The following is a 24,901-nucleotide window of genomic DNA, read 5'->3' on the forward strand; positions in this document are numbered from 1 at the left end:
CAAGATAACTACTCTCCTTGGGCAGCCAAAAAATCTGATCCCCATTGTCTGTGGCTGAGATTGTTGTTTCCTCTTAACCTGTAGCCCCACCCTGGGAATGTAGCCATGATAAGCCATCAGCTTTAATGGAAAATGTGCTTAGTACACCTAGGACCTTCCTTCCATCCTCCATTTGTCAGTGTTGGTCAGAATCTCTATTTAGTATCCTACATCCCAAAGCCATACTGAACAACCTGAATTTACTTTTATCAGTCTCGTTGCTCACTCCGTGATTATTATACACTCCATGCTATCTCAAACCCAAAAGGTAAAACTGTGACTGCCTATTAAATTCTGGGGTATGGGATCATCTGTGGTAAGAGTGAATGGGGCAGATAGCCTTTAAAACAAACAAAAACGTTAAACAAAGCATTTCTTACATATAATCAGTGCATTCTTTAGCATAAGTTTCTTTGGATTTCAGCAATCAAAATGTTGTGCCTAAGTTTCCATGTGCAGTGTGCCTTCATGACTGTCAGTAATGTTCTCCTGCAGGCATCTCCATAACAATAGAATCCACTCCCTGGGAAAGAAATGCTTTGATGGGCTCCACAGCCTGGAGACTTTGTGAGTTGACCTTTTATTTGTTTCCCTTTTTTCAGTGTTTTCATGACTATTCTGAAGGAATCAAAATAGCCTTAAAGTCAGACTTGCTATTTGGTTTGGTTAATTGCCTGAGCTTTAAACAGATATTTACAGTGGCTTCATCTTACCCACACGCACACACCCTACAGAGCTGAACAATAAAACTGAGATTTTATTTTAATCTATCAAGAGTGATAAATTGGTTAGAATCATTATAAGCTAAATGAGATGTCCTCTACTGAGCAGTGACTGTTTGCTTAGGAATGTGTACTCTGTCAAGGATCAGTTCCGTATTGTCACTCGGGCTCACTACTCATGAGTCTAGTCCAATCCCCCGAATGAGAGGATGTAGAGTAGCACACGCCAAACTCTGTCCAATCCAAAAGGAACAGGCGTCTCATTAGCGAATGGTGAAGGTTCCTGCTGAAGCAACTCAAAAGTCTAAAAAGTAGTAACAGTAGTACATTTATTGAGTGTATCTCTAACCAATACTGTACTGAGCGCTCAGCATACGTTGTTTCAGTCACTCCTACAAGCATCCCATGAGAGCAGGTGCTACCATACCATTCTAGGCTCCAGTAAGGTTAAGTTACTTTATCAACACGACATAGCCAGTCAACAGCATAACTGGGATTTGCTTCCTTCTCTAGTTTGACTCCAAAATCCATGCTTACCACTATACCCTACTTCCAAAGAGTGGGTCAAAACCTCAGCTCTGAGTTGCTATCTGTAATACAAATACATAGAGTCCAGCCAGCTGACCACCCGGAGCCACGGCGAGAACAGTTCTTACGGGCCTCCCCAGGGCTGAGCTGCTTCCTAGGGGAGGGGCCGCTCTTCATCGCCCTGTTGAGTAAGAGGCCTCACGGGGGTGCCATGACAGGCAGTGGGGACACTGTGTGTGCTGGGAGAGGAAGTGGTTCCAGCTGCGCCCTCCTCACCTCCATGTTTTTAACACTCAAGTGTACTAAGCCACACAGCGCCGCTGAATCTACAACCCTGGCTCTGACCAGGACTGCAGAAGGACATGACCAAAGACCACACCTCCTATGGCTTTGGAGCCCTTGTTCATTTGCATACAGAGCTTAGCACTTTGTACCTGGTCAATTTAGCTTCTAACCAGATGTGGGTCCACTCATTTCCTGCAGGACCTAACAGCTGTCCTTCCAGGGTTACTTAAGTCACTCTGTGCTTCCTCTTAGAAAGGAGGAATCAGCCTCATAAGGAGATGCCAAAGGTGAACTTGTCCAGGCAGGACTTTGAAGTCAACTTAAAGGCACAGGCAAGCTGTTCCCATCAGCGGCTTGGAAAAATTAGAACGTCTCCCTTATTTACACCAAGGCTGGGCTGGGGAATATTAGCAATGGATAGCGCCTTCCAGTCCTTTTCAACACAACGGGAACAAAAGAACAAGATGGGCTTTGATAGGTATTTCCGTAAATAGTCTTCCCCATCCCCCCTACCCCAGCGCTTGAGGTAAGGACCCAGGATTGCAAATTCATGCAATACATGCATTCAGGGCAAATTCATGTGAGTGTCAATGTCCCCTCTTCCCTCGCCTTGCCCAGGGCTACAGAGACTCAGTAGATTGGTTTTCCCCAACCTCTTCCTTTCCCTCACTAGAAATCTAAGTAATTTATAAGGACCCAATCCTCGTTTAATCAAAACAGAGCATCTGGAGAGATTTACAAACAGGAAGAAAATTTATGTCCGCAAAAGACACAAGTTTCCTGCCTGCTGTATAGCTTAAGGATGGTTTGTGCCAGACAAGTAGGAATCTTGATTCATGTTTAACTTGGTCAAATTATCTCTCTCTTAAAATTAAATAGCAATTCTTCCCCACAGAGGAAGATCTAACCACATCTGATTGCCTGACCAAAAGGTTTTTCTGCGTCATCTGGGAAATCTGCCGTTCCCAGAGACAAGGAGGCAATTACTTTTTCATATGGAGATGTAGATAAATGGTGGAGTTAAGTCTATAAAGTGCTTGTGAGTAATGGAACTGAAAAGCCATTTGTGTCATAACAGATAGAGAAACGAATGATTTGAGATTGTTCGGCCATTCCGTCTCTATGCTGGAAGGATGATAGAGAGCTTTGCCTCACAGACCAAGGAAAACGTCACCCTTCGGATCTGAATCTTTATTTGTGACCGTGTGGAAATTCTAGACCTGAGGTCCTTCCTGAGAGTGCCCTGTACCACATAAGCCCCTCCAAAAGCAGGCTATCATCCTGGACCTCAGGCTGGGAGAAAGACAGGAACTGTACCGGAGTCAGGAACAAAGCCACTCTCCTAGATGTCCTCTCAGGAGAGACTCTGAAAAGCAGTGGGACAAAGTCAGAGAATGGAGGAGGGGACCGGAAAGTGGGTGTGGTTCAGGAGCCCCGAGGAGGGCACAGACTAGCTGGCAGCTTGGTGAGCCGGGTTCGGGTGAAGAGCTACAGCGGCCAGCCGCCAACACCTGGCCAAGTGTCCCTCCCGCTTGGACATTCACACTGCTGTATGTCCCCTCCCTTCTTTTAATGCCCAGTGCCATTGAGCCGTGACTCTTTGAAATTTCTCATGACCAGTCTAATGACCATTTTAATGCAGATACTTGTGGAATGATGGTGGTCAGCCAACCCACAAAATCTCTTCATCAAGAAAAGGAATGAGAATTGTTATCAATGATACTGGTCCATGGGAAAAGCATGTTAACGTTCCTTGTAAATGTAATCTATATGAATTTTAAGTGAAAAACTGAACATATTATTTACTTATTTTCAGAGATTTAAATTATAATAATCTTGATGAATTCCCCACTGCAATCAGGACACTGTCCAACCTTAAAGAACTGTAAGTAGGACAAATTTAGTGGGAGAACTATTCTTTGTGAATTTATATTAGAATATGTTTGACTATTGCACCTAATATGACTTACCAGAAAAATTTAAAAGGTCATGTAAATAATGATTAACTACATCCAAAATATATTTTAATTTGCTTCTATCACCAACAAACGGCAGATAATCTTTTCTTAATTTATAATGGATTTCTCTAATATATATATATTAGAAAAAAAGGATACATATTTCTTTAAGCCATACTCTTTTCCTAAGCCACATTTTCCCAACATTTATATACGTTATAAGTTTGTAGAGAACTCTATCGGAATTCAGTTATTTGCTGAGCATTTCGAAAGACAAACTTTCCTAGGTTGCATAGGACTGGATGAACACAATATATGTGCCTAGAATAGTGCTAGATGCCTTCATATACATTATTTCATATTTTTTAATGTTTCATAAATCTTATTTAATTTTTAAAGAAACCCACTATTTTACTACAGTAAAGCGAACTTTCAGCTATTAGGTTGCATATATTGTCTTTTATATATTATAATTTAATTACTTTTCTTTGTACCTAAAAATATGAATAACCTATGTAATGTTCTAACACTTGGAAAGGAAAATAAACACAGAGCCTATTCTCTTGGCAAAGAGAAATAAGACACACAGCTAAAGGAGGTAGACGGCAGGGCTTGTTTATAAGAAAAAGCCTCTATGTGGTTCTGCCTCAGGAAACCCCACACGGGGCTTAGCTGGGAAGTCATCATTGTCCAGGTCAGGCAGCCCCAAGACTGCCGTTCACCTCATTCAGCCACAGACCCACATAGACCAAAGACCATTGACTCTGCCCCTCTGCCAGTCAGACAACATTAGTACCGACAGATGAGAATCAATTTGTTATTACAGACTCACTGGGCTGGGGCACCTTTCTTCAGCTCAGGAAATTTTGTCCTCATAAGGAGATTACTTAAATCTCTACTTGACTGCAGCTTAAGTCAATTTTCTCTTCTCCTGGCTTCAAATGGGGTGAGGAGGAGTGATCATAATCCTCTCTCCAAAGATGGTTTCCTCGGTCTCAAGTTGTTATACCATGATGCTCTATTGGATATTAACAGATGGATTTTCTTTTTATAGCATTAGGTTGTAAGTTTCCATGAAGCACAGTTATTATTTTCAGATTCTTTATTCCTCTTTCAAGATGACAGCTTGTGATATCTTTTTCTCCTAGAGAGTAAGTGAGGGCACAAACATTTCAAAATGCATAGAGGAATTTAACCTTATCCTCTAGTTACTAAAATTGCTGATTATTGCCACGGGTTTGGTGAGGGGACTATTAAACGATTTTACCCCACAGGTTATTTTCTATAAATTATCTTTTCCTCTCTTTCTAGAGGATTTCATAGCAACAATATCAAGTCGATACCTGAGAAAGCCTTTGTAGGCAACCCTTCTCTTATTACAATGTAAGTAGCCATAGTTCTTTTCAATTTTTCTATCCTGCAATAGAGCATGCATTGCACTTTTAAACATAATACAATAAATGTTCTATATTTGCCCAAGTTTTGTCTCGGTCACTGTCATGTGTATGGAGATGTTGTGCTAAGTTTTAGCCAAATGCTGAAGCAATATTAGAGATTCTTTTTCTTAGGACCTACAATGTGCATTGCCTTATGCTTGGTATCTTCAAATGCCTTGTCTCACTTCACAGTAATCTTATGAAATGCTTTTTTGCTTATCTCTGTTTTCTAAGGAATAAAACTGACTTTTAGAGCATCAATGTCAAGGTCACCTAGTCATTCAGAACTTGAACCCAAGTATACTAAAAACATAAATTATTATGTTAAATGTTCTCACCCCCAAAAAGATAAATATGTGATAAATAGTTAATTATCTAGGTTGGGGGAATCCATTCACAATGTATACGTATATCAAATCACCACACTGTAAGCTTTAAATGTACGATTTTATATGTCAGTTATACCTCAATAAAGCTGAAATATAAATACATACATACATACATTATTATATATGATAGAGGTCCTTTACTGCAAGGAGGGGGAGATGAAGAGACTACTCTTTTATGCTAAGTCTCTATACCCATTCATTTTCGAGTCCAAACACTGAGTTGCATTTATACAAACTAGGATGTAATTCTAGAAAGGTGCATATGTGCTAGAAAGGTGTGTATGAGGATTTATATGCCATCATGGCATAAGATAGAGTTACAACTTCAAAGTAGGATTAATTCTATGTTTCATATTTAGCACAAACAGAAAATTGATCCTGTGTAGGTACGTATAGGAAGGTGAAAATATGTAAGTAATAGGCTGGCTCTTAATTAAAAGACAACTGGCAAGTTTGGGACATAGTATTGGCCTAAGGTCATGGGTGAGGGGTCTGAAATATGGAGGAGGAGAGTAAGGACGACTTCTGAAAAGGACTCTAGGGCACTTCTTGGCAGATTTTCGGCATCCTGTGCCAACTTGATTGAGAGGCTTTCTGGAGCCGTGTAGCATTTGTCACAAATGAGCTGGAATCCCAATTAGCCCTGACAACTGAGAAAAAAAAATACCATTCATCATTTCTGAAACGTTCTGACAGTATGTTGGCAAACTAAGGGGGTTAAAGTTTGTTGCCAGTAAACATTAGTTCTCATTAGAGAGAATTTACATACTGAGAAGTTGGCAGATTGCATTGCCTTTCTTTGCCCCTTTTTTCCTTGAAGCCACAGGACTGGTTTTCTTAATCACCCTTTTGATATGTTAATACCCCTTGAAGAGGACTAACAGCCCCCAATATTTATTAGCACTTCTCTCCACTCTTTGCTGGCCTTGACTGTTTTCTCCCGGAAGCTCTTCTCTCCTTGCTTCTGCCTCCATGTCTATCTCTGTCACTACCGCCCCGGCCCATACTCCCCCTGACTCAGATTTCTTTGCTTTCCTTGTCCATTGGCTACCCAGGCCTCATTTCTACCTCTGTAGTCCCCATCCTATCCATAACTTCTTTCCATCCCCTCTGCCACCAGCCCCCTCTGCTAGCCATTGCCTCTAGATTTCTACCAGTCTAAGACTCACCCCCCTGCCTCTGCCACTAGCAGAGCGCTCGCCCTGGAAGCACAGCGTCCATGTTGTCATTCTCGTGCTGTGAGACATACAGTCAGGCTTGTCTGTGTACATTAAACGCCAACTCCTTTCCCTGACAGTCTCAGCTTTCCACATGGCCCAAGCCAACCGTCCTGACCCATTCCTCAATTACCCTACGCCATAACCCAGACCAACTGAGCTACATTCATAGAGCAAATCCCTTCCTTTATTTCCTTTGCTCCTATGATTCCATCCCCTCACTATGCTTGTCGAAATTCTGTTTTCCAGCGTCTATTTCAAATGGCATTTTCATGAAGTTTTTCTTGACCTCATGAGAGAACTCCCTCCTGAGAACCCTATAGCTCTGCCTTTGTGTTTGTGATACTTATGCCTGATGTACATAAGCATGTGTATTCATAGCTACCCATTGTACTTACATGCATGCAGGTATATGAACATAATTACATACAAACAAGCATATAGTGTAGATAAGGGATAATGTAATATTCTGAGGACAACTCCATTTTTAAATCATAAGATGTATAGTCCTCCTATAATGGAAGAGAATGTAAAAAAAGAATATATGTGTATATATATATGCCTGAACCACTTTGCTGTACACCTGAAACTAACACGACATTGTAAATCAACTATATTTCAATAAAAATATTCTAGAAAAAGATTTATAATAAAAAGATGTACAAGACAAGACAAACAAAAAAGACCTATAGTCCAGCTCTAGCCCTTTCTCTTACCAGTTGTCTAATCGAAGGGAAAAGAAGAAGTCAGAGGGTGGAAGTGCGGAAGGGGATTTGGGCATGTTGAGTGACAGCTATATCCCAGGTCCTGTGCCAGATGTTACATGTGCATTAGCTCTTTTAATGTGTACACAAACCCTACTACTAAGTATTATTACACTAGTTTAACAGATTAGAAAGTTGAAGCTCTGGGAGATAATGAACTTACCAAAGTACCTGAGCCTCAGCTTCTTCCTCCAAAAATGAGGGAAATAGTACCAAAGTGTCTATGCCATGGATCTTATAAAGTTGGCAAGTGGATTAATTGAGCTCTAGATGTGAAAATGCTTTGTCAACCAGAGAGTCATATCCCCTTATTTATTTGTTTTATCCCAACTGATTCCAAGCTTCTTTAGGGCAGGGACACCTTATCATTCTTATTCACATCCCCAGCATCTAGCATAATGCCAGGCACATAGTAGATAGCCAATGACAGCCTCCTTAATAAATCAGTCTTTAAATGCAAGCAGTACCTACCTTCATGCTTTGAGCATAAGAGACACCAATAAATATTTGTTGAATTTAATTGAACTGGAAGGATGTCTCAGCTAAGAACTGTTTGTGGGACTCCATTGACCAGGCAGTTCAAATACCATTACATTGAAAACATCTGTAAAACAAAATATTTTTGAAGTTCTAATAATGTCTTACCTTTTAGAGCAATCATTGATTTTTTAAAATCTAATGTTACAAAAACCCAGAGTAGCAAATTTCCTCTCAAATAATTTGAAGGATCCTTTGTGTGTGTGTCATAAGATTTGACCGAGGATATGACCCTCATGTAACTATATAGAACTTCATCTTTCTTTAGCTAATGATATAACTGCCAGCACCTTGAACTATCTTTTGCCACTCAATGGATAGTCCACAGATACTGGAGGCAGAGGAAGAGCTTTAAGTATAACTATAGTCAGTTCACTTGCTTTTCTCCATAGGAACTGACATTCATATCTGCCTTGCTGTCAGAAATTTTCAATTTTATGTAGTATGGATTTCTCACCAAAAGTCTCATAATATGAATGAAAATACTTTTGAGGTTTACCTGAAACCAAGTAATCAAAATTACATAAGTACATTGAAGGCATTTGTTGAAATTCTGAACAGGTATTCATTTGTCATTCAAGTTTTATACTAAGACGTTGGTCTTTGGATTTTTTCAGACATTTCTATGACAACCCTATCCAGGTTGTTGGGAGATCTGCTTTTCAACATTTACCTGAACTAAGAACACTGTAAGTGTTTATTTCTCTTACAGATCATTTTCCCTTTGCAAGGTTGCTGTGAAGACCAAATGAACATTTCAAGTGCTTTGAAATGGCCATAAAAATGACCCCTTCCTAGAATCTTCTCCCAGTAATACTCATGTACTCCTCCTTCTAGGACTTTGAATGGCGCCTCACAAATAACTGAATTTCCTGATTTAACTGGTACCGCGAGCCTGGAGAGTCTGTAAGTACTTGAGTAGGCTCCTGACTTTGCCCAGAACTTGCACTACCCTTCAAGCCTGACCAGTCTTAACATCAGTGAATCAAAATATGTCACTGTGTGATGCTTAAATACAAGAATGATATCTGGTTTGTGTTTCAACAGGACTTTAACTGGAGCACAGATCTCATCTCTTCCTCAAACTGTCTGCGATCAGTTACCGAATCTCCAAGCGCTGTGCGTGTCAGTAAAGCAATAATGTTGTGTATACGGGGGTGAAATGACATACATTATTTCAATAATCCTTTAAAAGAGGAGAAAGTTCTTTCCTTGCAGGTTTTCAGGAGGTCAGGCCTCCTTTGCCTGCTTGGGGCCAAGGAAGTGGCTCTCGGATGTGACCCTGCTAATAAATGGCAACGTACCCCTTGTTTCCAAGCCCCAAACAGTCTCCCATTAGAGTTTCAACTAGCACACATTTCCCTTCAGAAAATGGATATGAACAAGCCAAAATAACTTCATTGCCCCCAGCCCCAAATCCTCTGCAGAGCAGGAAAAAAAAAAGAAAATCGTGGATCAAAAACCCAATATGGATGCCAAAATAAAATTATCAGACCCACACAGACCTTGATAAAGGCAACCAAACATTCTTCCGGTATAGTTTCGGGTGCCATGTTCTAATGTTTCATCTAATGGCTAAACAGCTTGCATATGTTATTTCTGTTGACTTGGGGCTTTTTTCCTCTGCCCTTCCCACATTTTACAAAAAGTAGTTTGTAGGAATTGGAAGAGCCTTGTTCTGACCGTCCATGTTCAGCCTCCCCCCTCAACGCCCTGTGATCATCTTCTCAAGCACTGCTGCGATGTAGTGAAAGCACCCTTAGTCTCTCGCACGGCTCTGTTCTCACGTGGCAGACTTCTGCGGCAGTCGAACACCTGTGATTCCACCACAAGCTTTCCGGCGTAGCAGAACTACAAGCAGCTCTACAAATGTTAAGTGGAAGAATGGGAACGTTCTTCAGTGATTCTGCCTTCCCCTATCCCCAGCCCACTACGTCACTTTCAGGCCGCAGTTGCTCAGTGATAGGAGTTGCAATAAACCCCATAACAGCCTTAAAGTCAGTCATTCCTGTATAAAGGAAGGGGATCAAGAGCAAGTCTCCTCTTCTTCACCTCATATCTCCCTAGAAGGTATAGATACAGGTGAGGAAAGAGAGAATTAGGGAAGTAAAGTACATCTGTCAAAAATCACACTGCAAGAAAGTAGCAGAGTTCGAATTCAAATGCAGATGGTTTGATTGAATAAGTGGGAGAACAAGCATGGACACCAGGTGGTGGAAATCGCAGGAGCCATCTTTGAACTCTGCCCACCACACCCAGAATAAGTATAACCATCCTCATTTCTTCAGGAAGCTGGCCCAGTAACATGACCAGGATTTCACATACTGTAACTAATAAGTAGGGAGCCAGTATTTAAATCGCATCTATCTCCAGTATGTCACACAGCGAATGGTAAACCACCCGGGTCTAAAGCTGCATACACGGAAGCTGACTGGCAAACTGATTAAGAGCAAAAGCTCTGGGGTCTATTTTTCTGGTTCAAATCCGGCCTCTATGCTATCACAGTATCTTGAGCGAGTTATTTATCCCTTCCGGGGCTCCATTTCCCAACCTATAAAATAAGAGATGTAGCCACTTCCTTCAGGGGATCGTCATGAGGATTCAGTAAGTTACTACACGTCAAACACTTATACCAGCACCTGGAGCACTGTAAACTCTTGGACCATGTTAGCTCTTATCATTGTCTTTCCCGCTTCCTTTACACCATTATTCTTTCCTGGAGTAGAAACCTAGAAAGGCCTGAAAGATGGCAACTACATTAATGGCAGTATCCGGCCATTTTCAAAGCACGTCAACCTGTAGTGTTGATTTGTTCTTCACAACAACCCTGCAAGATCAGCAAAGCAAGTATCTTCTCATTTAAGAAGAGAATTGAAAAAGACATCAATGCACCGTCCAGCATATCAACGAAGTAGAATTAAAGTTGAGAGTAGAACCCCGGGTCGTGACCTTTACTCCACTCTGCTTTATGTTCTGGAAGTACAGGTCTGAGTGCTCTCTTCCTTTGGCTGCGTCATCCACTGAGTAGCTGTTACATGAGGCGATGTCACTGTACATGAGTGATTTTGCCTCCAAGTTGCTTCTTCTCCATGGGAATGACTTGACTGTGTGTGGCTTTCCCCACTTACTAGCTGGTGATCTTAGTCTTTGCTTTGTATGGGAATCAACACAAATGTCTCCTTCATAAGGTGACCACAAGGATTAAATGAAATAATTCAGGTCAAGCTGTAAACATAGTGTCTATATATAAGAAGTGCTTGGTCAATGTTAGCCATGAAAATCATTAGGTAATAGGTAGGAAGGTGGTGACACTGTGTCTTTATGTAGAAGAAGGTTTCATGTACCCTCTACTAAGAACTACACAGGAAGGATTGTTCCCCTTGCTGTCTGTGGAAATGAGTGAACCAAATTATCAGCTTTGATAATATGTGTGTCCATTTGATCACAATCACTACTTTCCAAAAATACACACCATATTGTTAATCAGCTGTATTTGTGCATAGGTGTGGGGCATTTTTGTTTTGTTTTGGTTTGGTTTGGTTTGGTCTTTCAAATCTCTAGTGTAAACTACAAATTTGTGTTTGCACACAGCTTTATCTGAATTATTCATGTGTAGTAAATTGAATTGTATTTCTACTTAAGTTCTATTTATTCAATAAATGTAAGATAAAGTGATCAATTTCAAAAATAAAGTAATTTAAAATCCTCTCAGAAAACAATATGAATTTTTCAGTTGCATAGTGGTGATCTGGTTTTAAGAATTAGAATCAGGCATGAAAGTGAGTTAGTTGATTAGCTGATAACTTTTAAAACATGAGGCAAAATTTTATATATATCTGTTACTTTATCTACCAGCTTTCTTTTTTTAAGCTTTCTGCAAATTACCATGGCTTGTTTTAGATTAGTTATATTATACTATAAATATGTCCAGATGTTTTTGTTATTCCGTAATTTGTTGAGTTTTGGCTGAAGACTTTCTTAGATTCTTTTTTCCCCCCTTGTAATGATTGATTTCAAAGTTAGTGCTATGTTTTGAATTGTTGTTGGGATTCTTTTTCCGTTGATTAGAAAAGAACCAACAGTGATTCTCTTAGCTGCAGAGATATAGCAGCTCTTAGAAACAGAGGCACAATTACTTAATTTAATTTGTACTCATTTCTGTAAGATAATAGCTAGAACATTGTAGATCATCACTAACAAAACATAAATAAATTCATTAAGTAAATTATTTAAATCAATTAAAGAAGTATAACAGTTACATTTCAGTTGACATCTGAATCTACTGCTTAATCTAATAATGCCTATGACTACCTGCTGCACATCAGGGCTGGGGAAAAGTTCATAGTCTGCCTTTGGGAGCTAGATCACCGTGGAGGGGAAAAGAGAGCAAAGCATGTTTCCTTACAATTAATATGTAACAGATTTTCCCTTCTGTACCTTCTGTTTTTCAGAGATCTATCTTATAACCTGCTAGAAGATTTACCCAGTTTTTCAGTCTGCCAAAAGCTTCAGAAAATGTATGTCTGTAAGAGTCTCTAAGTCACCTAGCGAAAACCAAGAGCCAAAACTCACATTTCCAGGGGTCATTGGTTTGCTTACCCTGTGGTTCACTGGGGAGACATGTGATGCTTTCCCTTCTTACACACAGGAGCTGTGACTGTATAGGATGTCTGTAAAGTTGGGAGACATAGACGATATTATTTTACCATGCATTATACTATAAGTAAAGCATTTATTATGTTTTGGTTTTTTTTCCCTAACCTGGTATAGTAATGAACTGGGTTTATTTGAGCTTTGGAATGCTTTTTAACTTACACATCCAATGAGTGGCATTATTTTTGTTTTGTTTTGTTTTTTTCCTGAACACAAGTGAAGCTCATTTGCATGGCATTATGTTTTAATATGGGGGTACTTGAGTTTGTTGGTATGTTTGCTTCACAATAGTAACCTTCACGGGAATTCCCTGGTGGTCCAGTGGTTAGGACTTGGCACTTTCACTGCGGGGGCCCAGGTTTGATCCCTCGTCTGGGAACTAAGATCCGGCAAGCCGTGCGTGCGGCCAAAAAAAAAAAAAAATTCTATTCTAAACCACAATAGTAACCTTCAGAAGAGGTCCATATTAGTCATATTTCAGGTGCCATTGATGCTACTTATGTATGAAACATTTTAGAATTCCTCTCTTAAAATTGCCTTCTCCATAAAACATCAGCCTTGTTGCTTTATAGTCATGCTTTGGTTTTGGTCAAAACAATATTAACCATCTATCCTTTTCTGCTTAATTTTTCTCCGAATGCCTTTGGGCAAGGAAGGGAGGAGGAAAAAATCCACTTTGAAAGGTAAAGACTTGACACTCCTGAAGACCCTCCAGGAATATAAGAAAGGCTCAGAAGGCAGAGAGAGGCATCCTCAAGGTGTATGATGTTGGCATTTGGAATATAGCTTCAGATTCACCCAAAGGGAATAGCTGCTTTGAAAGAGAGGCAATACTTGTTTATGTGGATAAATTGCAAGTGTTCTTTTTTAAACAAAGAGAAATTTTTCTCAGTGTCACTGGGTAGCCGTAGTTCATGTGTTCCTGTGACTGAGGGCAGGTAACCCCTCTGTAAAAGTTCTCTGAAGACTAATCTTTGAAACCGGTGGCTCCGAAATGAATCTTTGGAACCTGTCATTTCAGAGACCTGCGACATAATGAAATGTGTGAGATTCGAGCCAACACCTTCCAGCAGTTGTTTAGCCTCCGCTCTCTGTGAGTACTGTCTCTCAGCAGCTTCCCCAACGTCGAGCACTTTTTATCTCTTTCGGGTCTTCCCCTAATATCTTCTTTTCACTGTATACTTGTATTGTTGGGCCTTTGTGCACGTATCTGCTAGGAGAAGGCAAATATTTTGCTCATGATCATTTCCAGGAACAGGTTCAAAAGCAGTAAACTTGCCATCTGCTCTCTGCCAGTCAGCAGACATGAAACTCTGATAAAGAGGAAGGAGGCCAAGCTATTGAACAGCCTACAAAATGTGTTTCTGTTCCTAGCCGGGAATTGGCAGAGATTGTTCTGCCTGCAAAACTGGGGCGACCACACAGTTCTTCCTGCCTGGTTTTCTTTCCTGGTTAAACAGTTTTTCAATGTGAATCTCTCTAAGTGCTTAAGAATCACCTGGAGGTGACTGTAAAAAATGCAGAGTCCAGGTCTCACATGCCTCATGAGTTAGACCCTCTGGAGTAGGGCCTGAGAATCGGTATTTTAACAAGTACACTAAGGTTTAAGCACAACTGTCCCGGAAAATGCTTCTGTTGTTCAGACAACTAAGATTTGGAAATATTAAATTCCATTTTATGATTGCAAATACCATATATTTGAAATATATTGTATATATTAATATATTATATATAAATGTATAATATATTAATATATACCATAATAGATTATTATATATATTAATACATATTGAAAGTACCATAAATACTGCTCCACTCTGATGTGCTTTGCACATTCTCTGCTACAGGACTCAACACTCAGCACTGCCATCAGGTAGACCACACACTACCTGAAAATACCATATATTAACCATAAGTTTAAAAAAACCGGTAACAGATTTTTTGTGCGTGACAGATTTTTTTCCATCCCGAAACTGGATTTCAGTGTAATTTTGGTGAACAATGACAATAGGTAATGTTTAAACTGCAGGATGTTGTTAAAAACCCTTTCTTAAAAAAAAAAAAAAAAAAAAAAAAAAAAAAAAACCTTTCTTTCCTAAAGTTTTTCTTAACATTTAAGAGACTATACCTTCATAAAATAATACTATTCCTCAAAACATTTTAAATTCACGTTGGAGAATCACTTTCTCCCAAAAATTCACTGTGAAAACCATCTTGCTCTGAATTTAATTGTGTTGCCCTTTCCTTATGTTTGGTCTAAAATCGGCTTGTGAAGTTCCTTAACTTTTTAAAATAAATGTGAAACAAAGATATTGTACATTACCTACTTTTATTACCTGCCTTATTCACCAGGTTGGAGTTCTGGCTGTTTCCAAAAGTTAGTTCTTTTTCAAATATATCAAAGGTTGATATATTTGATAACACTGTGTTGTACAATTGAAATTTGCTAAGAGAGTAGAACTGAAATATTCTTCACCAAAGACCCATGGAATCACTCTCCTAGATCACTGTCATCACCCTCTTTCCCGGACTTTCCACCATCAGTCTTTACCCATTCATCTCATTCTCCAAAGAGAATCTTTCTTAAGTAGAAATTGAATCATGTTACTTCCCTGCTTCAAAAATCTTCTGTTATTCCCCTATTGTCTTCAATACCAAAACCAAACTTCCAAACACCATGCTTCAGAATCTGATTCCAACCCCCTGGAACACCTTCATCTCTCACCCACCAGTTCCCAGTCCCTTGACACATGGACCATTGTTTCTCCTGGTCCTGTCGCCCACTGGATTCCTCCCCACTCTTAACTTGCCCCTGTCCATCCCATAAGAACAAGATCTCCTGTCTCTGAGCCCTCTCCACTCTGATGTGCTTTGCACATTCTCTGCTACAGGACTCAACACTCAGCACCGCCAACAGGTACACCACGCCCTACCTGAAAATGATGAGAATTTTTTCATCTTCTTATCCCCAGCATCTAGTGCAGATGGCAGGGCTTGCAACCCTCACTGGACATTTATTTGATGAGCAGCTCAACAGAAGACAGTCTCCTACTCAATTCCCATTTGTGGCTTTCCCACTCCTTCCATGCCATTCCTTCCCCTTGTTAGCTGGAATTTTCTTTTGTTCTGCGATCGATGAAAGGAGCAAACTAAAAAGCCTTCCAGTTTCCCCCAGTTCGGGGCCTTTCAAATGAGAATGTAAATGTTCTGTGAATACCATTTATCCTAGGTAACTCAGGGGGCCCAACACCATGAATAAATTACTTACCTGTGCTAGAGAAAAGTTGACGGGGATCACTTTCAGTTTCCTCAAATGTCTACACTTTAGTTCCCTTATGAGTTATGCATTTTAAAAATACAAATTTTAAGTTCATTGCTCTTTTTTTAAAATGTGGAAGTTCTTATTCCTGTAAAATTATCTACATTTCATTACATATATGTCTGTGGAGGGAAGGGGTGAGTGAATTTTATTTCTCAATAAATTGTAGATTTTGTTATCAAAGGCTTTTATTTCCAACCTATGCTAGCCCCTCTCTTCTTCATTTTCCAGTTAAGAATTAAATGTCCATTCTCTTTACTGGGAATTTTTTTGACAGTATCTCTGTGTTTCTCTTAAGGCCTGACATACATGGACAATGTACACAAATTTTTGTTGAGTTTCATTACATATCCGGGGGCATTTTATAACTTAAAATTTACTTGCCTGTCAGAGGAAGAGCCTCAGAAGTTCCTGTCTCTTCCAACTCCCTGACCCCCACTCATCTTAGAAATGCCCTAATAAAATTTTACAACCATGTTAAAGTCAACTTTTTAGCAAGAAGAGAGTAAAATCTAAAATATCCACCTGAAGGATTTTCCTGGATTGATTTAAACAAGGTTGCTTTAAAATTCTCTCTTTCATCATTTTATACTATTAATATCTGCATCTGAAAGATGATTTGATGAGTTAATTGCTCCTGTCCTGAATGAAAATTACATTTTGTTAGAAGAATGAATATATATGGTAAAACTTCACGAAGTCTTCTTTTATATAATCCTCTCACTTGCCTTTTTTTTTTTTTTTTTTTTTTAATAGGAATTTAGCTTGGAACAAAATTGCCATTATTCACCCCAATGCGTTTTCCACTTTGCCATCTCTAAGAAAGCTGTGAGTATTTCATGACTTGTTTATGGCATGTCTTTTAATAATTGGGCCCCATCTGATTAATCAAAACTGTTGCTTTTGCTGAAAAAGCCTGTAGCGCACAGAATGCCCAGCCCTCAGTGTCTCCTGCACTGGAGCTGGATCACGCCAGAAAGAAGCACCCCACGTCCCACCCCCCGCCCCTCCAAGGCCATGTGCGTCCTTACGTGGATAAACGATGACCTGGGTGACAGCTGGTTCTGGTTATTGAGGTGAAATTTTCCATTTTTGCTGAGCCATCAGGTGGAATGGACTAAGACATCAGTTCAGTTCTAAAGGTCTTTCATTTTACAGTTTGCCATCTTGACGAACAGAAGATCTTCCTGTCCATTTTTTCCCTCCCTTTCCACCTCTTGCTCCTTCCTCTCCCCCTCTCCCGTGTCTCAGAGAGAAGGAAGGAATTGGTCAGACAGAAGTTATGGTGAGAAGGAAGAAAATAATCCCCCAACAATGTTTTTCCCCTCACCCCTAACTTGATCTAGTCAGCACTACTTTTCAAACTACATGTAGCACCCTCCACTTGATTTTCGATGTCCCCATCTGGCAAAATTAAGCTGAATGTAGAAATTACAATTTGGGTGTGATTAAAACATTTTTCCTCCTGCAATTCTGATTGTAAATAGAAGAGTTGTCAGGAGCTAAAACCAAAATGGTTCCTTTTACCATTAAGAGGAAGGACCCTGCTTAGAAGTTTTTATGGAGCAGTTTAATCATCTTTAGGTTGCTTTTTTAACATAATCGTTTTATGCTAACACAGACTAAAAGCCAATTGTTGTTTGATGTTTTGCAGGGACCTATCATCCAACCGCCTGTCGTCTTTTCCTGTAACTGGGTTACATGGTTTAACTCACTTAAAATTAACAGGAAATCATGCCTTACAGAGCTTGATATCATCTGAAAACTTTCCAGAACTCAAGTGAGTTTGTCATTAAAACTAATAAGATACATTTGTGGTCATGTGAAACAATAGACGTGTTATAGTGGTTTTCAAAATTTATGGGACTCTTTTGAATTGCATTTCATGCCTTCAAGTCCCCCACCCCTGGGGCATTGTTAGGACAAGCCCTGGAGTGGGAGAGAGTGTCTTCCTGACCGCACTTCCTTCCTTCTTCAAAGATGCCTCCTGGAACCACAGAGTTCATGGGAAGAGTTTGAAAACCAGGGATCCATGAGATACAAACTAAGACATGTAATTAAATAACATCATAACATAATTGTACTCCTGTTGACATGTTTAAATTCGTCTTGCTTATGTATATGTTCTAATAAAATGTACTAAATTAATATTTGTTTGAGGAAGTAATGCTCTTTAAAACCTGTTACACTTATTAGCGATAAAGTCCCCTGAAAGATTTTATATATATATATATGTATAGACACATATATATTTTCTATATATATATTAAACCACAGTACTTTTTACATACTTTAAAACCATAACCCCAAAAGAGAGTTTAGAAAATAAAAGAGAGGAAAAAATGTCTACAAATACCCTTAAACAAAGTTTTATGTTATTTCCTTCCAGATTTTGTTTCCAATGTATTTTTAATTGTTATAATCACAGTACGTATACAAACTTATATCAAGTTTTTGTCACTTTACGTTATGTCATACCATAAGCACTTTTTAATGGTGTTACAGTTTTCCTAACAGTCATTTTTTAATGTTTTTATTATGGAAATTTTCAAACACAAAAGTAGAGAAAATAATATATCCATCACTCAACCTCAGCAACTGTCAACATTTCATGGCAATAATTTTTAATAACTCCATTGTTATGAATAGCACTGTAATCAACATCTTTATGCACATAGTTAATATTTTAGATTATTAATTAAGGCTAAAATCCACAGGCAGAATTATTGAGTGAAAGATAAGCACTGTATTTAACAATCTATTTCTTTAAGTGTGTGTTTTTGTTTGGTTTTGTTCATTCAAAGGGTTATAGAAATGCCTTATGCATATCAGTGCTGTGCATTTGGAGTATGTGAGAATGTCTATAAAATTTCTAATCAATGGACTAAAGGCGACAACAGCAGTGCAGATGACCTTCATAAGAAAGATGCTGGAATGTTTCAAGTTCAAGGTAAGAGCTGCTATGTCACTGTGATGAAACTGTGTCTGAACGGGGCTTGAAAAGTCATCGAGCAGATCATCTGAACTCCAAACAAGTCCCTATGTAATCACCCCAGCAAGTTGAGAATCAATCCCACTTTTTAAAGATTCTTAGAGAAAGAGAAAACTCCTTTAGGATTCATTCTAAAAAGTCATCTTTTCTCTAAGGGATTTCTTAATACTTATATTTACAATTAGATCCCTTTTAGCACATATTGTCCTCAGGGGTAAATATTAAAATTGATTATCAATATTTTCATAAACTTTTATGAGGGCCTTATCCCTGTGGATAACTTTTTCAAACATGCTTCTGCGCTTTTTTCTCCAGAAAATACAATCTATTTTTATTCTTAAACCCCAGTGGGGAGTGGAGGATATAGACATTTTAGATGCCTCCATATTTCAGCAGAAGGGCTTAGGAATCCAACTTCTTATCCAACTAATCCTAAAACATTCTCCCCACCTACCCCCCACAAGGCTAGCTGTCAGGAAAGTGAAATGAGATAATGTCTGTAAAGCACTTGGCTTTCCTTGAAGCAAGACCTGACTTAAATAGACAACAATGTACCTCAAACCACACCTGTGGTAACGAGGCAGGGCTCTGGGCAGTCCCCAATTTCCTTTCCCTGCCAACCTTGCAAGTTTGCACAGAGTCTAAATAGACTGGCTTTTCTTCCTTTGGGTCTTAATGATTTGTTGATTCCCAAGCAAGTATGAGTCAATCTGTCTGCACATTATCTTAACTTTTCTTCCTGCACACAGATCTGATTAAGGAGCTGATATTATAGCCTTTGGCTTTTTTATTTTAGGCTACAGCATATGTCTTGCTCTTGTTCTTGCTTTCATTTTTGCTTTTTCTGCCTCACCCACCCTAATTTCTACTATATTTATTCACCCCCCCCCCAAAAAAATAAACAATTAGAGTGTCTACTGTGTGCCAGGCACTGTGTTCTGTGCCCTAGAGGCACACAATGAACAAGAGAGACAAAGTTCTTCGTGGAGTTTATTTTCAAGGACAATGATTCGCAACCCTGGTCCATATATTGTAATCACACAGAAGCTTTTAAAAAACACTGGTGCCCAAACCTCACACCAGACCAATTAAATCAGTAAGTGTGTTAGATCACAAAACTCCTGTTTCATGGATAGCTAGTCCAAGCACCAAGCAGTTACCTGATTTGTCCTCTGTTAAGCAGAATTCCCCAGAAAGATAGAAACTTACTAATTCTCCCTCTTGTACTCAGAGAACACAGCTCAGAACATTTGCACTATAGCCATCTAAGTGTTAGAAAATTGGATAAAGTGGTTCTTCCACTGAATGGAGAGGCTCACGCTCTCTCTCTAATTTAGGTCAGTGCAATTTGGGGCCATTGTGAGCTCCAGGGAACAAGAACAGAATGAGAGAGCTTCGACATATGACAGGGAGTCCAGGGTTACTATCCCTTGCCCCCAGTTCTGCTGAAATAGTGTCATATAGTAGCTTGAGTAGAACATCCCAAAGCAATTTTATAATAGACTTGCAAGAAAGCCCAGGGAAAAGTGGGATGTCTGACTCTCAGTTCCCTTTGTGACATTTCATGTCTCCAGGGCAATCCAGGACTCTCCTCCCTGGAAGTTGGTCCCTGAAAAGAGAGACAGAACTAATCATTCCAGAACTTCTCATTCCTGCAGATGAGCGTGATCTTGAAGATTTCCTGCTTGATTTTGAGGAAGACCTGAAAGCCCTTCATTCGGTGCAATGCTCACCTTCCCCAGGTGAGAAAGGCATCAGAACTGCTCAGCAGCAGTACTCACCCTTAACTCTGAGGCCATCAGGGACATTTGGCTACACTTCAAGGCAAAATCTGTGCCACCTTTGCATCTCATCAATATCCCACCCCATGGGGACCTTTAAAATACAAATGTTCGTTCCCTGGAGTTGGTCTCCATTCTTAAATAGGATTTTTGTAGGAGACTTTTGATTCAGATTAATGGAAATTAAAGAACCAATCTTATAGTTAGAAGTATATGTAATTTTTAAAATAATATTAGCAATTTAGTCTGGTATGCAACAGTCTTGCTTCATGTAATCACTGATTTTTGACCGTGATTTCTTGTAAGTCTTCTCTAAATAGCTATTTGGTTAAAGCAAATGATAGTTTTAGAGATAAGTAAAAACTATATGTATTATTCACTTAATTGTTTGTCCCATTCCCTGAAATAGGATAGACCAGTTGAAAAAAAAAAGACAGCTGGGGAAGGTTGATATTTTATTTTCAACAATTTGATGGTTCCTTGCTCCTAAACGTCAAATGTCAATCTAAACCTAAGACAACATTCTCATGAAATGCACCTTCATACTTCCTCTTCTAACATCACTGAGTATTTCCCTAGGATTCTCCTTCCCTGTTTACAGAACCTTTTTTGAAGCATTCTGGACAAATATCGTAAAAAGCCCAGGAGGGACTTCCCTGGTGGTCCAGTGGTTAAGACCTCACCTTCCAATGCAGGGGGGTGCGGGTTCAATCCCTGGTCGGGGAGAAAAGATCCCACATGCCTCCAGACCAAAAAAACAAAACATAAAAAAAAACAGAAGCAATATTGTAACAAATTCAATAAAGACTATAAATATGGTCCACATCAAAAAAAAAAAAAACTTTATTAAAAAAAAAAAAAACACAAAACAGAGATCTGACTTGTTACCTGGCCCTCACACTGCTGTATTTGGGCGACCTGAATCCAGTGATTTAAACTCCCCGGCTCCATTTCTCTGGGCATAGCTTGAAAATCGGGGCACCCGGTATACTCACCTTTGCATTAAATAGTGGTTTAATAAAGTGGAGTGTGCCATAAGGGAACTGTGTGTTACCATGGCTGTTACTGGTCTCTATCTCTTGGTGTCCTAATACGAGAAACAAAGAGGTAATTTGGCAAAAGTTGTGAACCCTAATTTGATACCCAGCCTTTTTCTTCCTTGGACTTCTAGGCCCTTTCAAACTCTGCGAATACCTGTTCGGTAGCTGGCTGATCCGCATTGGAGTGTGGACCATAGCAGTTTTGGCACTGACGTGTAATGCCCTGGTGACCTCAACCGTGTTCAGAGCCCCTCTGTACATTTCCTCCGTAAAACTGTTAATTGGGTTAATAGCCGTGGTGAACATGCTCACGGGGGTCTCCAGTGCTGTGCTGGCTGGCGTGGATGCCTTTACTTTCGGCAGCTTTGCGCGGCACGGTGCGTGGTGGGAGCAGGGGGTCGGCTGCCAGGTCGTCGGGTTTTTGTCCATTTTTGCTTCGGAATCCTCGGTTTTCCTGCTTACCCTGGCAGCCCTGGAGCGTGGGTTCTCTGTGAAATGCTCTGCGAAATTCGAAACGAAAACTCCTTTTTCCAGTCTGAAAGCAATCGTTGTGCTCTGCGCCGTGCTGGCCGTGACCATCGCCGCGGTTCCCCTGCTGGGCGGCAGCGAGTACAGCGCCTCCCCGCTCTGCCTGCCGCTGCCCTTTGGGGAGCCCAGCGCCACAGGCTACATGGTGGCCCTCGTCTTGCTCAATTCCCTTTGCTTCCTCGTGATGACCATTGCCTACACCAAGCTCTACTGCAATTTAGAAAAGGGAGACCTGGAGAATATTTGGGACTGTTCTATGGTGAAGCACATTGCTTTGTTGCTCTTCACCAACTGTATCCTTTACTGCCCGGTGGCTTTCTTGTCCTTCTCCTCTTTACTGAACCTCACATTCATCAGCCCTGAAGTAATTAAGTTTATCCTTCTGGTGATTGTCCCCCTTCCTGCATGTCTCAATCCCCTTCTCTACATCCTCTTCAATCCCCATTTTAAGGAGGATCTGGGGAGCCTGGGAAAGCAAACCCACTTCTGGACAAGAGCGAAACACACAAGCCTGATATCTATTAACTCTGATGATGTTGAGAAACAGTCCTGTGACTCAACCCAGGCCTTGGTAACCTTCACCAGTGCCAGCAGAGCCTATGACCTGCCTTCCAATTCTGGGTCACCACCAGCTTATCCGATGACCGAAAGCTGTCATCTTTCATCTGTGGCATTTGTCCCATGTCTCTAATTAATATGTGAGAGAAAGTTTTCAAAAATTGAAAACCCAAAAATGTGAGGTTGAGTATATCAGAGCAGTAACTAAAAAGAGCTGAGTTGAAACTTGATTTAGAAAAAAAAAATAACCTCTCAGTGTCAAAAAGCTGATAATTATTGATACAAGAGAGTGAAAAATAAGTCTAAATGCTGCTTATATAACTCGTTCAGCTATATAACTCAGTCACACTATTCAGGTAAGCCTAAAATATATATAAATATTTAAAAAACAGATTGAAATGTTCAAAAAATTCTCCATGATTTCAACTGAATTCTTTTTCAACTCACTTGCTTGCGAAAGGGGTTTTAAACCAGAAAACCCCTTCATATATGGTTGGAGGTATTAGGAAAATAAGAGTTTTTAAATGGCCTACATTACTAAGTAATGGTTGTGACCAATAGGATTTCATTTTAATGACCATGTGGAGATGTTTTAGTACTGCTTCACCTTTCCTCAGAAAGGATCCTTCCAGGTCACCAATACCCCTGTGAATGGATAACATAAGGCACTATTAATTCATTCATAGTCACATCATTTTTAGAGATGCTAGATTTTATGTACCAGCACTAGATGGTTCCACCCTCAGTGGAATAAAACTGCTTACAAATATTTTGAAAGGAAAATGAACTTAAATTCATAAATTGCCATGAAGGCAATGACGTACAGATGAGGTTCTCTTGTCTAATTCATTTTTAACTCCTTGGTGTCCAGAGGTTCGAAGAAAACTCCATTGCCGGCAATGGACATACGCAGAAAAGACGGTAAGCAACCTGGGATTATTTTCCCCCTGGGTGAGTGCACGTTTTTCACAGGAGGTTTTATCACTTGATTCAAACTGATGTGCATCATAAGGTAACAATCAAATGGAGACACAGCATAAACTAAATCCACTGGCATAACTTCTTACATGTATCTCTAGTAGCTTTAGCAACAATGTCTGAAACCACTTTTGACTCAACAGAACCTTGGTAATATATTATCCTGTTTATTTAGCTTGGTTTTAGCTATGTTGTCTTTGGATCAACCCACCTGATGTCAAGAACATGACTTCTCTGCTTATTCCATATTTAATACATGTGTTAGGTATTGTACAAGGCAAAATTATTAAATACTAAAGGTCAGAGGATTAATTCATAATTTCTATTATACTACAGTAGCTTCAATACATCCAAACCAAAAGACTGTTAGGTAGATTTATTTTTATATAAGCATGTTTATTTTGATCAGATGTTTTAACTTGGAATTGAGAAAAATACATTTATGAGATGTTTTATAAGATGTGTAAATATAGAACTGTATTTATTACTACAGTAAAGATTCAGTAATACTAAGGACCATGATAATAAACCATGTACAGTGGCATATTCTTCCATATATATTGTGTTTCTCTGCCCATTTTCTTTAAATTCATTAACTGTATGTAATATATGTAAATGTATATAGTACTTGTAAATAGACTCCAAACTTGCTTTTCTATTAGGTACAAAATAAAAGAAATTTGTAATAAAATGTGTGACTATAAAACAAAATATTTTCAAGTGTTTTATTGAGCCCATAGGCAAATACATGGTCACCTAAATGTTTTTGAGTTTTGAGGTTTAAATACATCTGCTATCTAAGTATTTGCACTTCAGTATTTTAAGTATTTTGGACTTGTCTTAAGAAGTAAATCTTTCACAAGAACAAACCAAAATATCTTTACCACCTCCTAGATTGTTTTAACTATGACTGATAAGCCATTTTTGTCATGACAAATGACTTGGTGAAGTTCATTTTCCCCAGTGATAGTTTGGACTTCATAGCCAGAATCTACTTCTTTTGCAATGTAAAAAGAAAAAAACACAATTAGAAAGAAATGTATAAATAACAAATCAACCCTAAAATCATTCAACATGAACATGAGTTTTCCATAAATTTTTCCTTTAAAGAAAACATATTTTATGACCATGTCAAGGCCAAAAGATAAATACATGTGATTCTCGGGGCACAAAGAAA

The 24,901-nt window shown here is 39.3% G+C and overlaps 1 protein-coding gene across 3 annotated transcripts in view; it reads left to right on the forward strand.

Moving 5' to 3' along the window:
- The window catches only part of LGR5 (leucine rich repeat containing G protein-coupled receptor 5), a 122,980-nt gene extending 98,563 nt beyond the window's left edge, over positions 1 to 24,417 (forward strand). For 2 of the 3 annotated variants that reach the window (XM_059936498.1, XM_059936500.1), the window contains 13 exons: positions 535 to 606; positions 3,391 to 3,459; positions 4,844 to 4,915; positions 8,493 to 8,564; positions 8,713 to 8,781; positions 8,923 to 8,994; positions 12,327 to 12,392; positions 13,550 to 13,621; positions 16,604 to 16,675; positions 17,502 to 17,627; positions 18,652 to 18,797; positions 20,498 to 20,581; positions 21,792 to 24,417. In XM_059936498.1, coding sequence (XP_059792481.1) covers positions 535 to 606; positions 3,391 to 3,459; positions 4,844 to 4,915; positions 8,493 to 8,564; positions 8,713 to 8,781; positions 8,923 to 8,994; positions 12,327 to 12,392; positions 13,550 to 13,621; positions 16,604 to 16,675; positions 17,502 to 17,627; positions 18,652 to 18,797; positions 20,498 to 20,581; positions 21,792 to 22,879 — 2,080 coding nt within the window. In that variant the 3' untranslated portion in view covers positions 22,880 to 24,417. The remainder of the gene's footprint in view (positions 1 to 534; positions 607 to 3,390; positions 3,460 to 4,843; positions 4,916 to 8,492; positions 8,565 to 8,712; positions 8,782 to 8,922; positions 8,995 to 12,326; positions 12,393 to 13,549; positions 13,622 to 16,603; positions 16,676 to 17,501; positions 17,628 to 18,651; positions 18,798 to 20,497; positions 20,582 to 21,791) is intronic. The other variant, XM_059936499.1, reaches the window with a different exon arrangement.
- The last annotated feature ends 484 nt before the right edge of the window (positions 24,418 to 24,901 follow it).

The sequence above is a fragment of the Balaenoptera ricei genome, chromosome 10, assembly GCF_028023285.1.
Source record: "Balaenoptera ricei isolate mBalRic1 chromosome 10, mBalRic1.hap2, whole genome shotgun sequence".
Classification (NCBI taxonomy): domain Eukaryota; kingdom Metazoa; phylum Chordata; class Mammalia; order Artiodactyla; family Balaenopteridae; genus Balaenoptera; species Balaenoptera ricei.